General features: G+C 28.7%; 1 protein-coding gene and 1 pseudogene across 1 annotated transcript; both read right to left on the reverse strand.

Annotated features, from left to right (window-relative positions):
* Positions 1–15,021: 15,021 nt before the first annotated feature.
* Positions 15,022–17,165, reverse strand: LOC145094995 (geraniol 8-hydroxylase pseudogene; annotated as a pseudogene).
* Positions 17,166–18,812: 1,647 nt separating this feature from the next.
* LOC145094996 (uncharacterized) lies at positions 18,813–19,379 on the reverse strand. The gene has a single exon (XM_079032941.1). The coding sequence runs from the start codon at positions 19,377–19,379 to the stop codon at positions 18,813–18,815; it is 567 nt and encodes a 188-aa protein (XP_078889067.1).
* Positions 19,380–21,330: the final 1,951 nt, after the last annotated feature.

The raw sequence follows: 21,330 nt of genomic DNA on the forward strand, positions 1-21,330 counted from the left end.
TTAAAATGACAATTTTACCCCCAGGGACCATTTTCACAGTTTTGTCTTTTACTATACTATAAGGACCATTTTTGCATATATTCTTTTTTATTTTAATAAAGTATTATATATTAATAGATATTATTTTTAATATATAATATTATATTTTAATAAATATTTTTTATTGAATTATTAATTTATTTTAGTTGATTTTTTTTAAAAAAAATTGTTGGAGTAATTCTTTTTTATTAAATTATTATATATCAATACATATAGTTTTTAATATATAATATTTATATCGTAATAAATATTATATTATTGGATTATTAATTTTTTTAGTTAATTTTTATAAATTTTAAACATTTTTCATTGTATTATTACGTTTAATTTATTATTTTCTTCATATACTAAATGTTGTTGTATTGGATTATTAATTTATTTTAGCTAATCATTTTTTTTAATTTTTTTTGTTGAAGTAATTCTTTTTTATTGAATTATTATGTATCAGTACATATAGTTTTTAATATATCATATTTATATCATAATAAATATTATATTATGGGATTATTACATATTACGAAACAGTATTTTATTGGATTATTAATTTCTTTTAGTTGACTCTTTTTATAATTTCATTTAGTTGGAGCAATTCTTTTTTATTAGATTATTATATATCAACAAATATTATCTTTAATATATAATATTTACATCATAGTAAATAATACATTATTGGATTATTAATTTTTGTAATTTTTTTGAATTATTAATTTATTGAAATATTACTTTTAATTTATTATTTTTTTAATATAATAAATATTATCTTATTGGATTATTATTTTATTTTGAATGTATACTATTAACTGTTTTTAAATTTATTAGTTTCACCACAAAGTCGTCGAAATACGTAAAAGTGTCGATTATCATCGTCAAAAATTAGCAGGATCACCTCCAAACACCTTCATCGGAGGTTCCATAGATATTATACCATATTCCACCCAACGTTGTTGGTAGCCACCTGCGACAACCTCTTCATAATCCAATGGAATCTTTCATATCCCACATAATGCGCAACAAACCCCAATAACATTTATAAGTGGTGGTGGTGACCGAGTGATGGTGGTGGTATTTTTCCAATGGTTTCTCATCATAAGCTAGATGAAATGAAAGTGTTTGGCAATGATCCTAACGATTTCGATGATGAGAGACCACGATTTTGCGTATCCCATGACTTTGTGGTGGAACTAATAAAATTAACAAGAACTACTATTATAATCCGATAAAATAATATTTAGTATATGAAGAAAATAATAAATTAAAAGTAATAATCCAACAAAAATTAGTTTAAAAAAAAAAAGAAATTAGAAAAATTAACTAGAAGATAATAATAATACAATAATATAATATTTATTATGATATAAATATTTTATATTAAAAACTATATGTATTGATATACAATAATTCAATAAAAAATAATTACGTCGATTTTTTTTAAAAGAATTAACTAAAATAAATTAATAATCCAATAAAAAAATATTTAGTATATGAAGAAAATAATAAATTAAAAGAAATAAAAGAAATAATCCAATAAAAATAATTAAAAAAAGAATTAAAAATATTAACTAAAAGAAATTAATAATCCAATAATATAATATTTATTATGATATAAATTATATATATTAAAAACTATATATATTTATATATAATAACTCAATAAAAAGAATTACTCAAACAAAAAAAATTTAAAAAAAAAAAATCAACTATAGTCGTTCCCCCAAAAAAAACAACTATAATAAATTAATAATCCCATAAAAAATTATTTATTAATATATAATATTATATATTAAAAATAATATTTATTAATATATAATACTTCAATAAAATAAAAAAGAACTTATGCAAAAATGGTCCTTATGGTATGGTAAAAGACAAAACTGCGAAAATGGTCCCTGAGGGTAAAATTGTCATTTTAAAAAAGTTAACAGCCAACCAGTTAAACTTAACGGATGAGGGACCAAAACCACAATAAAACTTGTTGAAAAGGACCAAATCTGCAATTTTTCAAACGTTTGGACTATAACCACATAAAATAAGAAACCACAGGGACCATTTTTGCAATTTTGTCTAAAACCAAATGATGTGGTGGATTTCATCGTAATTTGAAGATTTAATTTTATAAGTTTTATTTTATTTGAACATTTTTTTGTTAAGATTTTTTTTGATTACCAATTATCTCCCAATAGGATAAAAACTTCTGAATTTATATTGTTTCTTAAACTAGGTGATTCCTAGATTATTATAAAGAGAAAACTGCAATAAAGTCCCTACATATTGGCCTCATAATCGATTTAGTATTTATATATTTTTTTTATTTAATTAAGTCCCAAATACCGGTAATCGTATTCAATTTAACTCTTTGACCCGGTCAACAGGTCATCTAACTTTCAAAAATTACATTTTTGGCCCAAATTTCAAATTTTATTACAAAGTTGGTCCAAAATTTACACTTTTAGCCCAGATTTTAAATTTTTTTACAAATTTGGTCCAAAATATACCCTTTTTGCCCAAATTTTAAAATTTTATTATGAATTCATCCTAACTTTAGTTTTTTTTACAACTTTTTTCTCAAAAAATTGTTTCTAATATGTTTTTTCTTTATAAACTCATATTTATACAAGAAAAAACATATTTTCACATAAAAATCTTATTTTTTTCTATATAAAAACTTTTTTTAAAATGTTTTTTGTATATAAAATATCTAGTTATAAAAATAAGTTTGGATTATTTGTTCTTTAATCACATTTATATGAAAGTTTAAACTAGTTACATTATATATGAAAGTTTAATATATATAATATAATAATATTATATTTTATTCGTAAGAATTTTTTTAGGAAAAAAGTTAAAATCATAACTTTGATATATTTTTTATAACTTTTTAATAAATATATTATCTAAATAAAACATATCCATTCATGACACGTGTCCGATCTAGGTTGTGATTTTTTATTGCCAATCAACCTCTTCTTACTTGGATTATTTATAATCTTGTATTTCCTTTCTTTTTTAATGTCTGTTATATGGAATATCGGTTGCAATTTATTATTGATAAATATGTTTTTAGGGGAGTGAGAAATGACCAAAAATACAATAGCAACATAAATATATAAAATATTATAACTATCAATAACACAATAGAATACTTTAACTAAAGTTCTAGAGAATTTACACATGAGTTTGGTTAAAAAAATTCCTTGTGAAGCTCAACTCAAGAATTTTTTAGGTCTTTGAGTAATTTTTTTTAACCAAACTCATGTGTAAATTCTTTAGAACTTTAGTTAAAATATTCTATTGTGTTATTGATAGTTATAATATTTTATATATTTATGTTGCTATTGTATTTTTGGTCATTTCTCACTCCCCTAAAAACATGTTTATCGATAATAAATTGCAACCAATATTTCATATAACATACATTAAATAATAAAGGAAATACAAGATTATAAATAATCCAAATAAGAAAAGGTTGATTGGCAATAAAAAATCAAAACATAGATCAGACACGTGCCATAAATGGATATGTTTTATTTAGATAATATATTTATTAAAAAGTTATAAAAAAATATATCAAAGTTATGATTTTAACTTTTTTCTTAAAAAAATTCTTACGAATAAAATATAATATTATTATATTATATACATTTTAAACTTTCATATACAATGTAACTAGTTTAAACTTTCAAATAAATGTGATTAAAGAACAAATAATCCAAACCTGTTTTTATAATTTAGGGTTACTTTTAGTTTCTTAATTGATTTTTTAAGAGATATCACACAAATAGTCCAAACCTATTTTTATAACTAGATATTTTATATACAAAAAACCTTTTAAAAAAAGTTTTTATGTAGAAAAAATAAGATTTTTATGTGAAAGTATCTTTTTTTTGTATAAATATGAGTTTATAAAGAAAAAACATATTAGAAACAAATTTTTGAGAAAAAAGTTGTAAAAAAACTAAAGTTAGGATAAATTCATAATAAAATTCTAAAATTTGGGCAAAAAGGGTAAATTTTGGACCAAATTTGTAAAAAAAATTAAAATCTGGGCCAAAAGTGTAAATTTTGGACCAAATTTGTAATAAATTTTGAAATCTGGGCCAAAAATATAATTTTTGAAAGTTGGATGACATGTTGACCGGGTCAAAGGGTTAAATTGAATACCATTACCGGTATTTACGACTTAATTGAATAAAAAAAAATACATAAGGACTAAATCGATTATGAGGCCAATATGAAGGGACTTTATTGCAGTTTCCCTATTATAAACAAGGTGGTCGTCATAAAACTTGGTAGTTTTTGACGTTTAATAGAGTTTATGAAAAAAATTTGTATAAAATCTTAAGAACATAAATTGTTCTTTGTTGTTTTTTGTTACCGTTGAGTCCGATCACTTTTTATCCATGTTTGTTATGCATTCCATTGCCAAAGGGCAACCAAAATTTCAAAATAAGATCATATAAATTTTGGCATGTGGCTGAGTGGGATTTTAAGTAAAACATGCATTTTTTTTTATATATAAAAAAAAACCAATCAATAGAGATATGCATAACAAGAATGTTTTTATTCTTACATTCAATCGTATTCTTTTATTTCATACTCTCTCACAATGCATTAGCAACAATATTTTTTTCAAAATATATTAATAATTTTGTTAGATTTTAATGTTTTCTTTTTCATATTTAAACATTTTTAGTTTTATTCTTTAAAAATAAATGTAATTCCTAAAAAATAAAATTCGTTTCACCGCGGTTCCTAACTTCTTAAAAAATGAAATCAAAATGTTTCTCATGAAATCAAAATGTATTAATATGAATATTAATTGTTTTATTTTATTTAGTTAAATAAATTGATTAAATTAATAGTTTTGACTAAGTATTTTCCTAGAATATGGCCATGCGTTAAATAAATTGTATGTATTTTTACTCTTATACAATTACAAAGAGATAATGTGATTATATAGCATATGTTATTCCATTTTAACAACATAAAAACTTTAAGATCATAGCGCTTTATTCTTTTTATCTGATGATACATATTTATTCATACAACCATACAATATATATATATATATATATATATATATATATATATATATATATATATATATATATATATATATATATATATATATATAGGAGGGTTTAATTGAGAAAAAAAAGTTGAGAATGGGGGAATCATTCTCGGCCATTCATTTATTTTTACCACAAAAGCCTCCGTCGTACCAACAGAAATGAAAAAGGAATAGACATGTGTTTTCCAACAAAACATGTTTCCTTAAACTATGTTAATCATTACCTTAATATATACAAAAACATAGTTTTTTCGTTTTTTTTTAATTTTTAAGAAGCTATTTTTATCGAAAAATAATTTTAAATATACCAAAAAATCATGATTGTTTATTCTCTACAAATAGACATCCATATTGATATAGTTTTAAGATAAAATAATATTTTTTTTTATATTTTCAGCTATCGTTATTCATAAATGAATAAAAATGAATCAGGTTTTTACTACAGTATATTCGTTATTCAGTTATTAATAAAAACTATGATTAATTTTTTTTTTTTTTTTACAATTTAAGTATCATTCATATATGAATATAGCATATAATAAACATAGTATATTCATATTTAAATATTAGACGATGCATTGACTTATGAATATTACATAATATACTCACTTGTGAATATTAGATGGTATATTCACTTATGAATATTAGATGGTATATTCACTTATGAATATTAGATAATATTTTCATATCTGAATATTACATAGTATTACATGGTATATCACATGTGAATATTACACAGTATATATTCATTTGTGAATATTAGATGATATATTCACTTATGAATATTACACAGTATATTCACATATGAATATTACAATGTATTTTCACAAATATATATAATTTTTATATGTTATTCACATATGAATAACATACAGACTTGCATATTTGTTTTTTGTTTTAATAATCATATACTGAGAAAACATATTCATATATGAATATAACGTGGTAATTTAGTTCATGCATTTCATCAAACAGTTGGAGTGCATACAATTTAACTTTTTTTTAAAAATGTTAAAAACATGATATTTTGACTATTTAAATCTTACAAAAGAGTAGATTGATAGAGAATTATATGAAGTTTTTCAAAAAAAAAAAAACGATTTGATATTTTTCTAACCTCAATTTTCAAGTTTTATTTGATAATCGATGTTGAATGAATGATATGAAGTGGATTTTTGTTGATTATCGATGATGTTGATCTAATAACGCTGGAAGTATAATTAATCATAGATGTTGAAGATCTGATCGCATTCAAGCACAATTGAAGGTTGAATTAAAAGAACCAAAAACGAATTTTTGTTATTAACTGTTGAATCGTGTTGATTATTGACGAAGATCGATAATTGATTAGCACTAGATGATGTTGATGATGGTTTAATTGAAGAAATCTGGATGATTGTTGAAAGTTGGAGAAGAAATTTGGATGACGAACGATGAATGAGTTTGAACTACAGATACGTATTTGAGATTGAAGGTTGTTCTCATATTTACAAGTTTGCCACCGTGTCTTTTTATGCTTGAATAAAATGAGTGGCTGAGAATGATTCCCCCATTCTCAACCTTTTTTATTTTCTTAATTGAACCCACCTCTCTCTCTCTCTCTCTGTATATATATATATATTTAATGAGGATGACGTAATGACTATGTGTTAGAACATTGTTGGGCATAATATCAAGCACATCAATGAAAAGGACACACACACACAAATATATATATATATATATATATATATATATATATATATATATATAAGTACATTTTTGCCACGTGGCATTCTTCAAGACCCTCACAGCTTATTTTCCCGCTCAAGATTTCAAAGTGAATTCCCGAAAATTGTCCTTCAGCTGTTATAAACTCGTTGCGGCCCATCTTCTTCCCTTCGTCTGATTTTCAGGTTATCTAATCATTTGAATTTAAATTCGAAGAGAGCAATCCCTATAATTCAGGAACCAAAATAAAACTCCTATAAACCCTCTTAGTTGTAGAATCAGTTTTGATACTCCTGTATACCTTAAACCTCGGCCCTCTTTATAGGGCTCCTCATTTCCAACTCCAGTATGAGAAATCAAGTATTATCACCAAGATATTTGTGTTAATTAACAAGATCGGAAGGTGCAGTGAACGTAAGCGCTTCCAAAACTAACGCTAACGCTCAATATATGTATTTATATGATGTAACGTCCGCCTCCATCGGTTTTAGTGATTGTTTGGTGCTACAATTGACAATTGTTGAAGCTTGGCGATGTATAAGTGTTGAGGTATTTTATCCCAAAGTGGTGAGTTTATTCTTTAACCCTAATCATTGATGATAGGTTAATTTCATGTTTTGGTTCGCTTAATTAGAATTTTTCATGTGTCTTTTTTCCTTTTCATCCCTTTTAATCGAATGTTTATGGTTCTATCTATGTTCGATTTTTCAATTGAGGGTGAAAATACCAATCGCCAATCGCCAATGTTCAACCACGGTAACCAGTAAGGGAATTGTGTACAAGGAGCAAATGGATTCAGAAGATCTGGTTCATCAGATTCTCATCACCAACATCGGTACACGAGAGCTAATTATATGCACACTAAGTGTTTGGTGAAATGCGTGATTTTTTTGAATATGCTTTTGCTTGATTTCACAAAACTATTAATGTGGCAAATATGCTATTCAAAATCTAGATACAAATCCACAATAATTTTTCCATCTGCAACAACAAAGGTTGATGGAATTGAATATAAATTGAAAGGGTGAAGAAGTGCTGTAATTTACACGGGAGGAGCTCTCTCCAAGGGGAGAGGAAAATGTAACTTCTGATCTTCTTATACTAATATTTAATATGCCCAAAATACCCTTCATCTGATAAACTTCCACAATACAACAAACCTTTCTAGAGAAGTTGGAGAGAACAGTCACCCTACTGGCATTTTAAGACGTGAAGAACAATCATGTTGGAGATCTTTTAGACATATATCAACGTCTAAAAACCACAAGTGATGTCAATTTTGCTATCCTTATAAATCAAAGTCATGAAAAAGGTTAGTTTTTTTTTTATCCAGATATGCATAAATAGTTTCTCAATATATCCATTTTTATTATATTTTTGTATTTTTCTAGCTTAATGTGGTTGGGTTTTTCTGTTTATATGCCTATCATATGTTTTGTTTAGATATCTATCGGACCCACCATTTTCCTTTTAATGTAAATTGTTTTTCGCCCTAAATTGATTTTTTTTTTAACATTTCATGTTTTAATTTTCTATTTTTTGTTATTTTTCTTTTGTTGATGCTAACTAATAGACGTGAAAACTTACAGCCTATTGGGAGACTTTGGGTTGATCCTCTTGGTCTATGATGATGGTCGTTTATTGTATGTGAGTATGTATGTGACTGTATGTGTGAGTAAGTATATGACTATTTGTGTGTATTTCGTGATAAAATCCCATAAATAGCAACATATTTTGTTTGTTTGTAATAAATAGCAATCCATTTTGAACTGGACTGTAAAATTAAAATATTTTTTTATAGCATCCTACTTTCTATAAAATGTCATTTATAGCATTCTGAACATGGGCCTTTTCTGTATTTCTTTTAAAAGGGACATGTTCTACATATTTTTAAACAATGACCATTTTTTTAAACATGCACCATTTAGGAATTTATTTTTAAAGGAATAATTTTTGTATGTGTCAGTATTCATGTCGTTTAGTGTATGTGTGTATGTAGGTGATTGAATATATAAGTAAGTATATATGTGTGTGTTGTGTGCATGAATTCAATGATATCCTTCAAATGTTTGGTTACAAATTCTCTAGGATATGAGTTCTTATAATATTTTGAATATTGATCCTTAAAGCATGTGGATGTTATATTATGAAAAGTAGGGAATTGATTTTCATTCACTGCTTGATAAACATATTCTTGATAAATTATGCATTTATGTTTAATTAAGGAACATTCATTCAATATATTATATTTAATAAAGTTATTAAAAAATCTATAATAGTATTAAGTAAAATAAATAACTATGAAGGGTTATCAATCACATTTTTTAGTAATCAATATTATCGTAATTATGTAAATTCAATATTTTGTTTGCAATTATACTAAAATATTGGTTGTTTTTGAATACTCAAATTCCCTGAATTGATACATATTATTTTTTCTGAGAAATGTTGATTAATTTTGTCTATTTTCAATATTTACTAATTATATATAAGAATCACTATCCTTCAATTCATTTTAATACAATGATTTTATTTATTGTACATGTTTTTTTAAAAATCTTGCAATCCATGATTAATGATTATACTTTTGAAATTTAAATATGGTTTTACTTTGTGAATTGTGTAATACCTTATATATATATATATATATATATATATATATATATATATATATATATATAGCATTGTATAAACTTATGCTTTTATAAAATATTCAAAACAAAGTACAAACTTATCATTTTATAGAATATCTAAACATACTACGTTTTTTTATCAACCGTGGTTTCCACTCTCTAAAAATTACACATGACTTTTTCTATGATTTTACATTTAAATTAAAATTCTTCTATATCTCTTAAAATTAGTATTATTTATTATCATTTTGAAATTTGAAATTCAAAACAATTGGTAATCAATAATTATAATTTTATTTGAATCAACAATTATAATTTTACATAAATAAAAAAACATAAATATCTTAATTAGTAATTTATTGAAAATAATATATTAATAATTATGATTTTTTACTATAAAAATTTATTTATTTTTGTGACCATGGTTTCTGCGGACTATAATCTAAATATCTTAATTAATAATTTATTGAAAATAACTAATTAATAGTTATAACTTTTTACTATAAAATTTATTTATTTTGTAACCATGGTTTCCACGGGTTATAACCTAGTGTGTGTGTGTGTGTGTGTGTGTATATATATATATATATATATGCATAGGTTATTTTGTTTTCACTAACTATTGTGTGCCAGAATGCACAAATCTGGACCACTGGATGAATACAATCAACAATCATGATCTGAGGGTCTATAATATTACAATAGGGTAGCATGTATCATATAATCACATAAATCTCAGCAAAAGGGCATTTTAGTCAATTAACCTATTTTAAAAAAGGAAATTTTCGGATTTTAAGGAATCCTTAATTCCCTTAATTTTAAAAAATCTGAATTTTTTAAATTAATTCAAATTTAAAAATCCGATTTTATTCTGTCAGAATGACTGAATGCCAACCATAAACTAGTAAATATATTTTTGATTTTATTCTTGCAGAATATATTTCCAATACAGGTTTTTTTTGATAATGAACCTGATTTAAGAATTCTAGATTATTATTCATATACATCCAAGTTGGGTCTATGATTTTATTCTTAATACACATCCGAAATAAAATACAAATTCATACATATTCTTACAAACTAATATCCTTATATATTTTAATATATTTATACATATTCTAACAGAATATCATAAAAAATAAATAAAATTCTTAAAAAATAGCATTCTTGAATTCAGTGGTCCATATAATCCACTTGATGTTCGCATATATACTTGTTGTTGAACTCGATTCCAAATATTTCTCTTTGTATGATCAATATTGAATTCATTCTCCATACAACTCTGTAAGAATAAGATACATTACTCGTTAGTTTTACGTTAGTATTACCAGTTAAACAAAAATACTTGTTATTAACAAACATTCTCAGAAGACATTCTAACAGAATGCATATATATAAATAAATTCTAACAAAATACATTACTCGTTAGTATTACCAGTTAAACAAAAATACTTGTTGTTAAAAAACATTCTTAGAAGACATTCTAACAGAATGCATATATATAAATAAATTCTAACAAAATATATAACAGAATGCACTTAAATCATTTTTTTTCTATATGCATAAACATTCTAAAGCATGTATAAATGTATTCTGTCAAAATTACTAGCAACACATGTTTTATGTAATATTTATATTCTCATAGAATGAGCATGTGTTTGCATTCTAATATGAACCAATCCAAGTAACACATAATTGGAAATTAAAATTAAGAAAAATGATAATTCACGAAAACTAATGGGATTCAAATTGAAAGAGATCACCAAGTGAAAGAAACATACATCATCCCAAATTGAAGCTAGATCCTCTGGAGTTTGAAGCTTTTCTCTCTCAACATTAATGAAGGATTCCAATGGCTTGTGCTTCAATGGAGTGAAGCCATAAGCAAAGCTTGAAAAGTTGTGGGTGGGAATTGAAACCCATTTGTGAAAGTCCCCTGGAATGGAATGCTTTATTCTGGACTCTCTTCCCACAAAATTGGTGAAGAATGACTGTTTTCTGAAGAATGATGAATGATATTTAGCTGAAGATAGTGCACTTCTTGTGAGTTTGGTTGCTACACATAGCATGGTGATTCTCTGTTATGCGATGTAAAATAAAAAGTTATAGATCTTTCAGAGTTATACATATAAGATATCAAGAAACAAAGTGTAACTCTTTTCATAGTAATAACTATAGATCAAAAACTATTTGACTATTTCCCAATTGAAAAGTTTCATGTTTGACATTAACAATCAAAATGCAGCTTTTACTGTTGCTACAGAGAGAGAAAAAGACATTTCGAGGTTGGATTTGAGTATACTTTAACCTAAAAGCAACACGTGTCTTACACAGGACTGATCAAACTTCTTACTGACATTTCATCGAGCAGTTGGAATGCATCATATGTATGAAGCATCGGTTATTAGGCAAAAAAGATAGAAACAAGGATAATCATGAGGAAGATAGAAAGAAGGATAGTCAAGCTAGTTGACCTAGAGCCTTTCTGGTTTTCTTCTTTATATTGACTTCCTCTGCATCCTCAAGAACCAAATTCATGTACTTATCATAACCCTACATCAAAAAACCAAGCATACGAAATTATAATCAACCAATTCAAAAAGCCATATCGGATATGCGCTTTCTGTTTCACACACAACATCAAACTCAGAAAATCAGCCAATTCGTCCAAACAAACCTTTGAATGAAATTCAAAATGTGAGTAGATCTTACACTTTGAAGGAATCTGAATATCAGGTTCTAGAATTAAGAGGAAAAAGTTAAAGATTCTATTAGTCGTAACTTCAAATAAAGGTGAAAATGTGGGAAATCAATTAGGGTTTCCAGTTAATTAAGTTGGTTTTGGAAAAGGAAAGAATATGTACGATAAGTTGGGTCATTATCCTCTGAACTTTAGTCGCCATGGCTGCTTGTTGAATACGAGACAGAGATCTTCACCTGAGTCTTTTGGTTTCTGGCTGAGCGAAAATATGAATCTTCAATCAAACAATTAATCTTCGATTGATTATTTTATCAAATCTGGAAGTGGCGGTTGTGGAAGAGAGAAGAAGAAAAAAAATGGTATTACCGTCCTTTGAAGGTGTCCTCTCCGATGTTGTTTTTAATCGATCTACAGGGGTGGTGGGAAGCGATGAAATCGATTTAGGGCTAATGTTTTATATTTATCTTTGCTTCTTGCGTGATATAAAGAATTGTTGTTGATCTACCATAATTAACTATGCAAAGATTACTATAATACCCTTAAATGATTTATTTTTTCCTAATTTCCTATTGGTGCATTCATGCACACAATTTATATATATATATATATATATATATATATATATATATATATATATATATATATGGTTAGGTTATTGTGTTCTAACTATCTATTGTGTGCATGCAGGATTGATTCTAGACCAATCATTTTAGTTATTTTAAGAAAGTAATTAATGCATATTACATGTTAAATATATAATGAGTATTAATTAAACCTTCAGCATTTAATATGCATTAATTATTTTCTTAAAATAACTAAAATGATTGGTATATAATCAATCATATATGCACACAATAGTTAGTAAAAACATTTGAACCTAACTCTCTCTTTCTCTCTCTCTCTCTCTCTCTCTCTCTATATATATATATATATATATATATATATATATATATATATATATAATGAGGACGACAAAATGATATTCTTGGACAAAATATCAAACACATCAATAAAAAGTCTAAAAAAACTGTTGAGGTGTGTGTCTATGGCGTAAGGTTTTAGTTAAAGTGAATATTATGGGTAATATCTACAGAAAGTAAATTGCTATTATAGGTAATAAAGACAAAATGTGTAGCTGTAACGGGTGCAACCAAAGTACTTCGCCTGCAAATAAATGAAACTGGATATCGGGGTAAGAATCAATTAAAAGTAAATTACTATTATGGGCAAGAAAGTTAAAGTACATTGCTACAATGGGTAAAAAATGAAGTACATTGCTTTTCCTAAGAAATATAAAAGTACAATGCTATAATTAGGCATATTTTCAAATTAGAAGAAAAAAAATAGAATACTATGATACAAATAATTATCATTTTCAGATGTTAGCAAGCAAACGATCAAGCATAAAAATTATGAAAACAATGTTCGATCTTCAAGTTCTTGATCAGCTACATGATATATGATATTCACTTAGTTGTAGTGTCATTCTAATTGTTAAACTTGCGATTCACATACATATCTAAATCATTAAATGTGAAACAAAATCAGGGCCCATAAATCATCAACATACTGAAAATAAAGAGATCGGTAATTTGAATTTACTGGTTCATTAGATACATTTTCCCAACCATATACCATATTATTAAATAAACATAGATTAGCACAGATATTGAGGAAAGCTTCTACCAGATACATAATGTCCAATCAGAGTTCAGAAAAATTTATTCATAAGTTTTCTACAATAAACATGATTTGAATCTCGTGAATGATCAAACAGAAACCTCAGATTCCTATAATTTATTCGGATATTATTATTATTATTATCATTATTATTATTATTATTGCATTTGATCGCTTTTTATAACGCACCCGTTGTCTCCGAGGATGATGACCTTCTTCTCCTTGGGGAAGCCATACTTACATTGATCTATTCTCATGAACAACAATATCTATGTGTGTGTGTGTGTTTATGGTGTAGGGAGGTAGATGAACCGATTATTAGTGGTAGGTTGGTTATTGAGTTATAAGGTGGGGTTAGGATGGGGAAGAAGATGAATAGTACTAGGTTTATCAGGTGCTTCACGGGGTTGTACATTCAAAGTGAATGTGGGTTAAAGAAAAAATAGGTCAACAAATGTCTATGTGGCAAAGGGATAATCGGGTGAGCCCTTCATTTTGTCCAAAATGATCAATTAGATTCGATAAAATTAACTTTGTTCTCTTAAAAAGCATGTAAATAAGTTAAAGGGCTGAATTAACAAATTTTTAGTACATTGTAGGGTTAATGTGTCATTTTCCCTAGTAAGTTATATGGTAAGATATTTTATCAAATAGGTTGAAGACCTTCTTGGAAATGACTTGATAATATTAATTATTTAGTAATATTAGGTGTGTTCAAAATCGAAATAGGAAACTAGAAAACTGATAAAATTGATACTAAATCAGAACAATCGATTTTGGGTATGGGCCTTTTAAAATAGAAAATTTTAGTTTGGGTTCGGTTTGGATGTTTATAACCAACCTACAAAACCGAAACCAACCCAATATGTAGAAAGGAACTTAAACCGACCCATACATTACATAATTTTTAATACATTTAATATATTATTAATAATTATTGTATTATTGAGTTATAAGTAGAAGCGCCTGTTAGTTTGTCTATTCTGGTGCTTGTGAACTACATACGTTGTACTATATATAGACGATATTTGGAAAGATGTATTCTTTTTGTGTACTTATTTGGAAATGATCGTTACATTAAAAGTATATTACACAATAACTAAAGGTTACAAACTTTAAAAATAAAACTAGAATTTATTGAACCATAGTTAATAATTGCTAGTTGCATCATCTCTTCACAATCTATGCACTTATTTAACAGGTACGGGAGTAGCAACGAGAGGTGTCGCCCTTAGCAAAGTGAGGCCAAAAATGTCATTCATGTCCATCTCTTCCCTAGCATGTGGAAGATTCCATTCAAAATGATACACAAACGATGCAACCATTAAACTCACAACCCTATGAGCCAAGGGAATTCCTGGACACATCCTTCGCCCTGATCCAAATGGTATAAACTTGAAATGTTGACCCTTGTAGTCGAGTTCATTTCCCAAGAACCTTTCTGGATTGAATTTTTCTGGCTCCTCCCAATACCTTGGGTCCCGTGCTATGGACCAGGCATTGATAAGAATTTGTGTATCTTTTGGCACAACATATTTACCGAGTTTAACTTCTGTCTCGGTTTTGTGAGGTATTAATAATGGAACTGATAAATGGAGTCGCATTGTCTCCTTGATGACAGCATGCAAATATGGCAAGTCAATGATTTTGGCTTCTTGAATTTTCCCATCTTTTCCTACTATTGTGGACACTTCTTCTCGAACTCTTGAGAACATATCAGGATTAAGCAATAACTCAGTCATTGCCCATTCTGTTGTGTTTGAGCTTGTTTCTGTCCCTGCTAAAAACAAGTCCTGTAATTGAATACATTGGTATTAAAATCTTTCATTAGCATCATCGGATTTACTATATATATACAAAATGAAACAATTATCAAACCTTATTGGTATACTTCTTTATTTGAGAATATTAAAATATTATTTTTGGTTATTATGATCAATCCAACACTTCTATAATTCCAAATCCGACTTTCATTTTCTTTCATTGTCTCTTTCAATGATCCACATAAAATCAATATGAAATTTTTGGACTTTTTGTAAGGAACGTGAACGTTTCACAAGTGAAAAACTTGGAGTAATGATTTTTAAAAAGGAGAACGAAAGTAGTGAATTTTATCTTAAATTACTAGAAGTAGGTGGCTTGCTAAATGCTAGATGTGGCTCTTCATATTAACTATATCACCGTTTCCCCCCAAAAAAATTAGTAGTCGTTGTATTAAAGGCTTTCTGTTGGAATAAAGTCTTAATTATACCATGTTATGTTGAACCTTACAGATTATATTAGATAATCTTTAAAATTTTGAAAAAAAAACCATAATTACTTATTATTTAGAAAGAAAAAAATCTAAACAACTCGATTATTAAGAATATTTGGAATCGATGTCTTGTTTAGCGTTTTTTTAAATAATGTTTTTTCTATAAAAATGATAGTAAAATAAGGAAAATGAATGAGGATCTACCACAAGTAAAGTCTTGATATGTATGAGATTGAAGTCTGCTTCGTTCTCTTCACTGTAGTCCAGCAGCGAATCCAGCATATCACCAAACCTCTCCATGCTCGACATTCGATGCTTTAGTCTCTCACTTATGAAACCTGCTGTCACTTTATCGAACCAATCATAAGCAGCCTTCGCCTGCCACCGTATGTTCTGAGGGTCTAACGGTTTCAACACCGGAAATATGTCTGCTATGTTAAACTTCCCGTCCACCTCCATCAATGTCTTCACAGCCGTCTTGAACCCACCGATATCATCCGACTCATAGCTGGTCATGTTCTGTGAAAGGCATGTGTTTGACATCTGGTTGAGCGCCACTGCGAATGACAACTTTCCTATATCCACGGCCACCTTCTTCCGCCCGGATTCCCGGAGGAACTCCAGCATGCCCTCGACAATGTTCTGGCGAAGGTCACGGAGGGTGTTGAGTTTGTGTTGGTGGGTGAGGTAAGTGTTGAGGGCTTTCCTGATGGTCCGCCACTCCTCGTTTGGTGAGATCCAAAGGACCGCCATGTCATGGTTATCCAAGGCGGTGACGGCGTCCGGGACGATACGGCCGGAACAGACCTCGTCATTGCGTTGGAGGATTTCTCTGGCGGCATCAGGTGTGGACGCCACCACGCTGGTGATGCTGCCTAATCGGATTGTCATGAGTGGACCGTGTTTCTTGGAGAGTTTGGCAAGGGACTCATGGGGTTTAGGTCCAAGCTCAAGAAGGTTTCCGATGATTGGAAGGCCGGCAGGACCCGGTGGAAGACTTCTTCTACGGTAGAGGTCCAGGCCATGCAGGAGAAGGAGGAAGAAAGTAACAGAAGATATAACCAAAAATAGAAGTTCCATGTTTTTTTTTTTGCGAGTAATCGAAAGGTGATGGTTTCTATTTATAGAGTAATTAATTGAAGATTGACAGATGGGCAAAATTAATGGTTTCTATTTATAGAGTAATTAATTGAAGATAGTTTTTACATTTTAAGTTTGTTAAAATAAAAGTTAAAAGCTTAGACATTCTGTTTAAAACGAAGTTTTTTGTTAAAATTATAAGCTTACAAACGCTTAGTGCAAAACACACCCATAACATTCGCACGATTCACTAACTATGATTGCATTGTAAAGTTAATTTGGTTAAATAATATGTATACATATTGGTTATAAACGTTCCATTTAAGCATATGTAAAAAAATTGTATTGTATTTATTAGAGTTTAAATGGATTGTTACATGAAGTCTAATAATTTTTTTTATAATAATTTTGTTTCTACAATCCACTAAAATCTACAAAATAAAATAAAACATTTTATAAAATCTAATTTATGCCATATTTAATAAAATAGTCATTTTCTTCTATTGAAGTTGGAAGAATTGAATGACCACCACCATAATAACATCTTAGGCTACCCGGAGTAGGTTCACACCCACGCGTGAGTTTCCTATGTGGCACACATGTGTCACACTAATCCACCGGTGAACACCGCCCCATAGACCGGTGGTTTGGCTGTGAAGTGAGTTCTAGTGGTTGTGAAGACGAAAGAAGACTGACATTCTCATTGGTTCTTTAATTTTCCACTCACATTTCCTCTCCTTCTCTCTCCTCCTTTTTCATCTTCACTACCAACACACCGATAAACATCATTTTTATAACCTGGTGGGTTGGTTGTAGAATGGTAAAATACCTACATGGTGCTGATGTGGCTGGTGGTTTGACTATGACCACTCCCCACAACCTTATAATGGAAAATTTTAATTAAATTAATATCACTTATACATGTCATATCATTCAAAATCTTTCATTAAATTTTATTTCTAATAGACAGAATAAATATGTTGATTAAATCATCACATTTGAAGTGTTCGAGAGAAGTTCGATTTTTTTTTTTCTCTTTATCAAAATATGTTTATTAAATCATCACATTTTGAAATGTTCGAGAGAAGTTGATTTTTTTTTCTCTTTTATACAATGGATAAATATATTGATTAAATCATCACATTTTGAAGCGTTCGAGAGAAATTGACCTTTTCCTCTTCTTCTTTGTAACTAGAAGTTTTATAAAATCTAACAATGACCTTAAAAAAACGTCAATAAATTTTTTATTTTAAGAAAAAAAAATCGATATCACAGTTTTAACCTACGCACTTTTAGCTAAAACTCCTTTCTCATTAATTTTATATGCATAAAGTTTTCTCAACCTCTATATATCTCATTAAGGTTGGAAGGTGTGGTGTCACGCTTGCCACGGTCCATGTAAGCGTCACGTCATACTTACCATAGTTTTGTCAAAACTTGTCATTTGCTAGACGCGGATTGCCACACTTGTTATATTATTTTTTTTAATTAATTTATATTAAAAATAAACAATTTAACCAACTTAATTTGAAATTAGAATTTCATTACACTTCAACGAAAAAAGCAAGAAACACACACACACACACAAAAACACTTAGAATTTAAAATAAAAAACATAAAAACTAAAATTATCAAATCTAGATAGACCTAAGGTACGTCTTCATCGGAAAATTGACCTTCCAATTCGTCGACCGGTTCTGCGTTAAGATCGATGTGGTCGACGGTCCAAGTATGTTCCGTCAAGTCCCTATAAAGAACATGATGCGTCTCAACATCATGAAGTGTTTCCCTCATCGACATGTACTCAGCGCTTCCAACCTCTAAAGCTTGTGTCGGTGGAACGATCTCGTTTTCGTTATACTCACATATTGCACTTCCTTCATCTTCGAGAATCATATTATGCAATATGATACAAGTGTACATCACCTCACTCATTTTCTTTTCCTCCATATAAGGTGCATAATATATAAGAATACGCCAACGTTTTTTCAAACTCCCAAATGCTCGTTCAACATCATTTCTCGCCTTCTCGTGAGCTCTCTTAAACTTCAACCTTTTACGATCATTTGGAAAAGATAATGACTTCACAAAACAACCACGCTCCGGATAGATCTCGTCCACAAGATGATACCCATTACTATACAATGTTCCAACTACTTGAAAGGATGAGTCGGGTGCAGTCCCGTTATACATGTCGTCAAGTAACGATGACATGTTTAGAACATTACTGTCATTGAGGGAGCTAGGTGAGCCAAAGAATGCATGTTATATCCACATATCCTGTGAGGCAATAGCTTCAAGTATATTGGTTGGATAACCATGATCGCCTCGGGTGTATTACCCTTTATGGGCATTCGGACAACAACCCCATGCCTAGTGGAGGCAATCTAGGCTTCCTAACATTCCAGGAAAGTCGTGCGCATGCGAGTGATGAGCATATAATTGTTGGACGTCACTACAAGTAGGTTTGCGCAGATATTGTGGACCATATAATCTCATGACATACTTGCAAAATTTGTGAAGGCTAGTCCGTGCAGTACGTCCAGATATACAAAGCGATTTCCAAACTTTTAATTTCCCTCCGTCTTCCGCCTCCACCTTTTTCATTTCCCCCTTTTCAATTCTATTTCTTCTGTTTTTTTTACACAACAAATAGCGAAATTGATATTTTTTTGAATCTCTGAAATATTCGTCTACAATCAAGAATAATATTTTTACAAGAGATCAAGAATTGAAAAGTTTAGGGTATACATCTCTTTCTCCATTTCTATTTCTTGAGCCTTAGCAAATCCTTGCAAATTTCTTCATCCCAATATCTCCCCTTCTTTTCACTCAATTAGGGTTTGCTTTTGGAGTGATTTTGTTCCAACGATTTTCGATTAAGGATCAATTTTGGACCGACTATCGATTAAAGGAGTATATGTTTCCCTCGGTATCTTTCTGTTCTCACCAAATCAAAGGGTATTGAAACCTCCTCTTACATCGTCGCCTCATTCTTGGTAAGCATTTATCCTGTATTTACGAAGTTATTTATTTTTTACATCGGTTCATATTCCTGCATTTCATAATGCATCATATTACCGATCAATTTTGAATCGTTAACCTCCCCTTCTTTCAACATTCTGTTAGGGCTCGATCTTAGCTAATTGTTATTTTCTCTCCATTAATGAGCTTAATGTTTATAATTGGTTTGGTTTGGGGTTTGATGCAGAAAAGTCCCATTATTTTGAGAAATTTTTTTAATAAAGTCCTAAATGTTTTTTTTCTTAACAGAAAAATCTCATTATTTTGTGAAAATCATATAATCTGTCATTTCCTGTTAAAATATAAAAAATGACTTTTTCGTTAATTTCGGAAAAATGTTAAACCATCGAGACTTTTCTGTTCAGAAAAAAAAACCTTATAGGACTTTATCAAAAATTTTCTCAAAATAATAGGACTTTTCTACATAAAACCCTTTGGTTTGTGCTTGATCAATACCGCAAAATGGTAACAAAGTTTGAACTTTGAAGTTATTTTAGACTTTAATATCCCTATGTTTCTCTTATGTTTCTCTTGTGTTTCAAAATGAGCCATCACTATTTTTATGCACCTTCTACTTTGGATGTGGCATGGAACAAGCTTGTAGATACTTGTTTATGACATACTAGTATTGGTATTTTCTAATTGGGTTTAGTGTTATAATAAGTTTGTTGCTTGTTATGGAAAGCTAAATGCAATAACTTGTATATCAAGGACTTGCACATATAACAAGGTAATAAGTATTATTTGCATTCCAACCTTATGATATTATGACATATTTTATACAAAAGACTTGGATAAACATTAAGACATTCACACATAATTAAAAGACCTTGTTATAATGCATCTTTTGTCAACTAAAATTGTGATCTTTTGTCAACTAAAATTGTGATGGAAGCTTATCATCCAATTGGGTGGCAAGATAGTAATATATCTATGACTAGATAAGGTAAGGTTGTGCATAAGAGTATATACTTTTTTTAGTTTATTCATATGAACCTTTTAAGTTCTATTCACTTTATCTTAGGTTGCATTGCTGTTGATAGTCCTATAAGGATAGCAATAGCTTGTGTTTTTTGTGCGGCTATACATGCTCTGATCTTGAGGATGATGCCCCAAGTTAATACGGTTTCAATTTAAAATG

This window comes from Lactuca serriola, chromosome 3 (genome assembly GCF_051521515.1).
Source record: "Lactuca serriola cultivar US96UC23 chromosome 3, Lser_US96UC23_V15, whole genome shotgun sequence".
In the NCBI taxonomy this organism is placed as follows: Eukaryota; Viridiplantae; Streptophyta; class Magnoliopsida; order Asterales; family Asteraceae; genus Lactuca; species Lactuca serriola.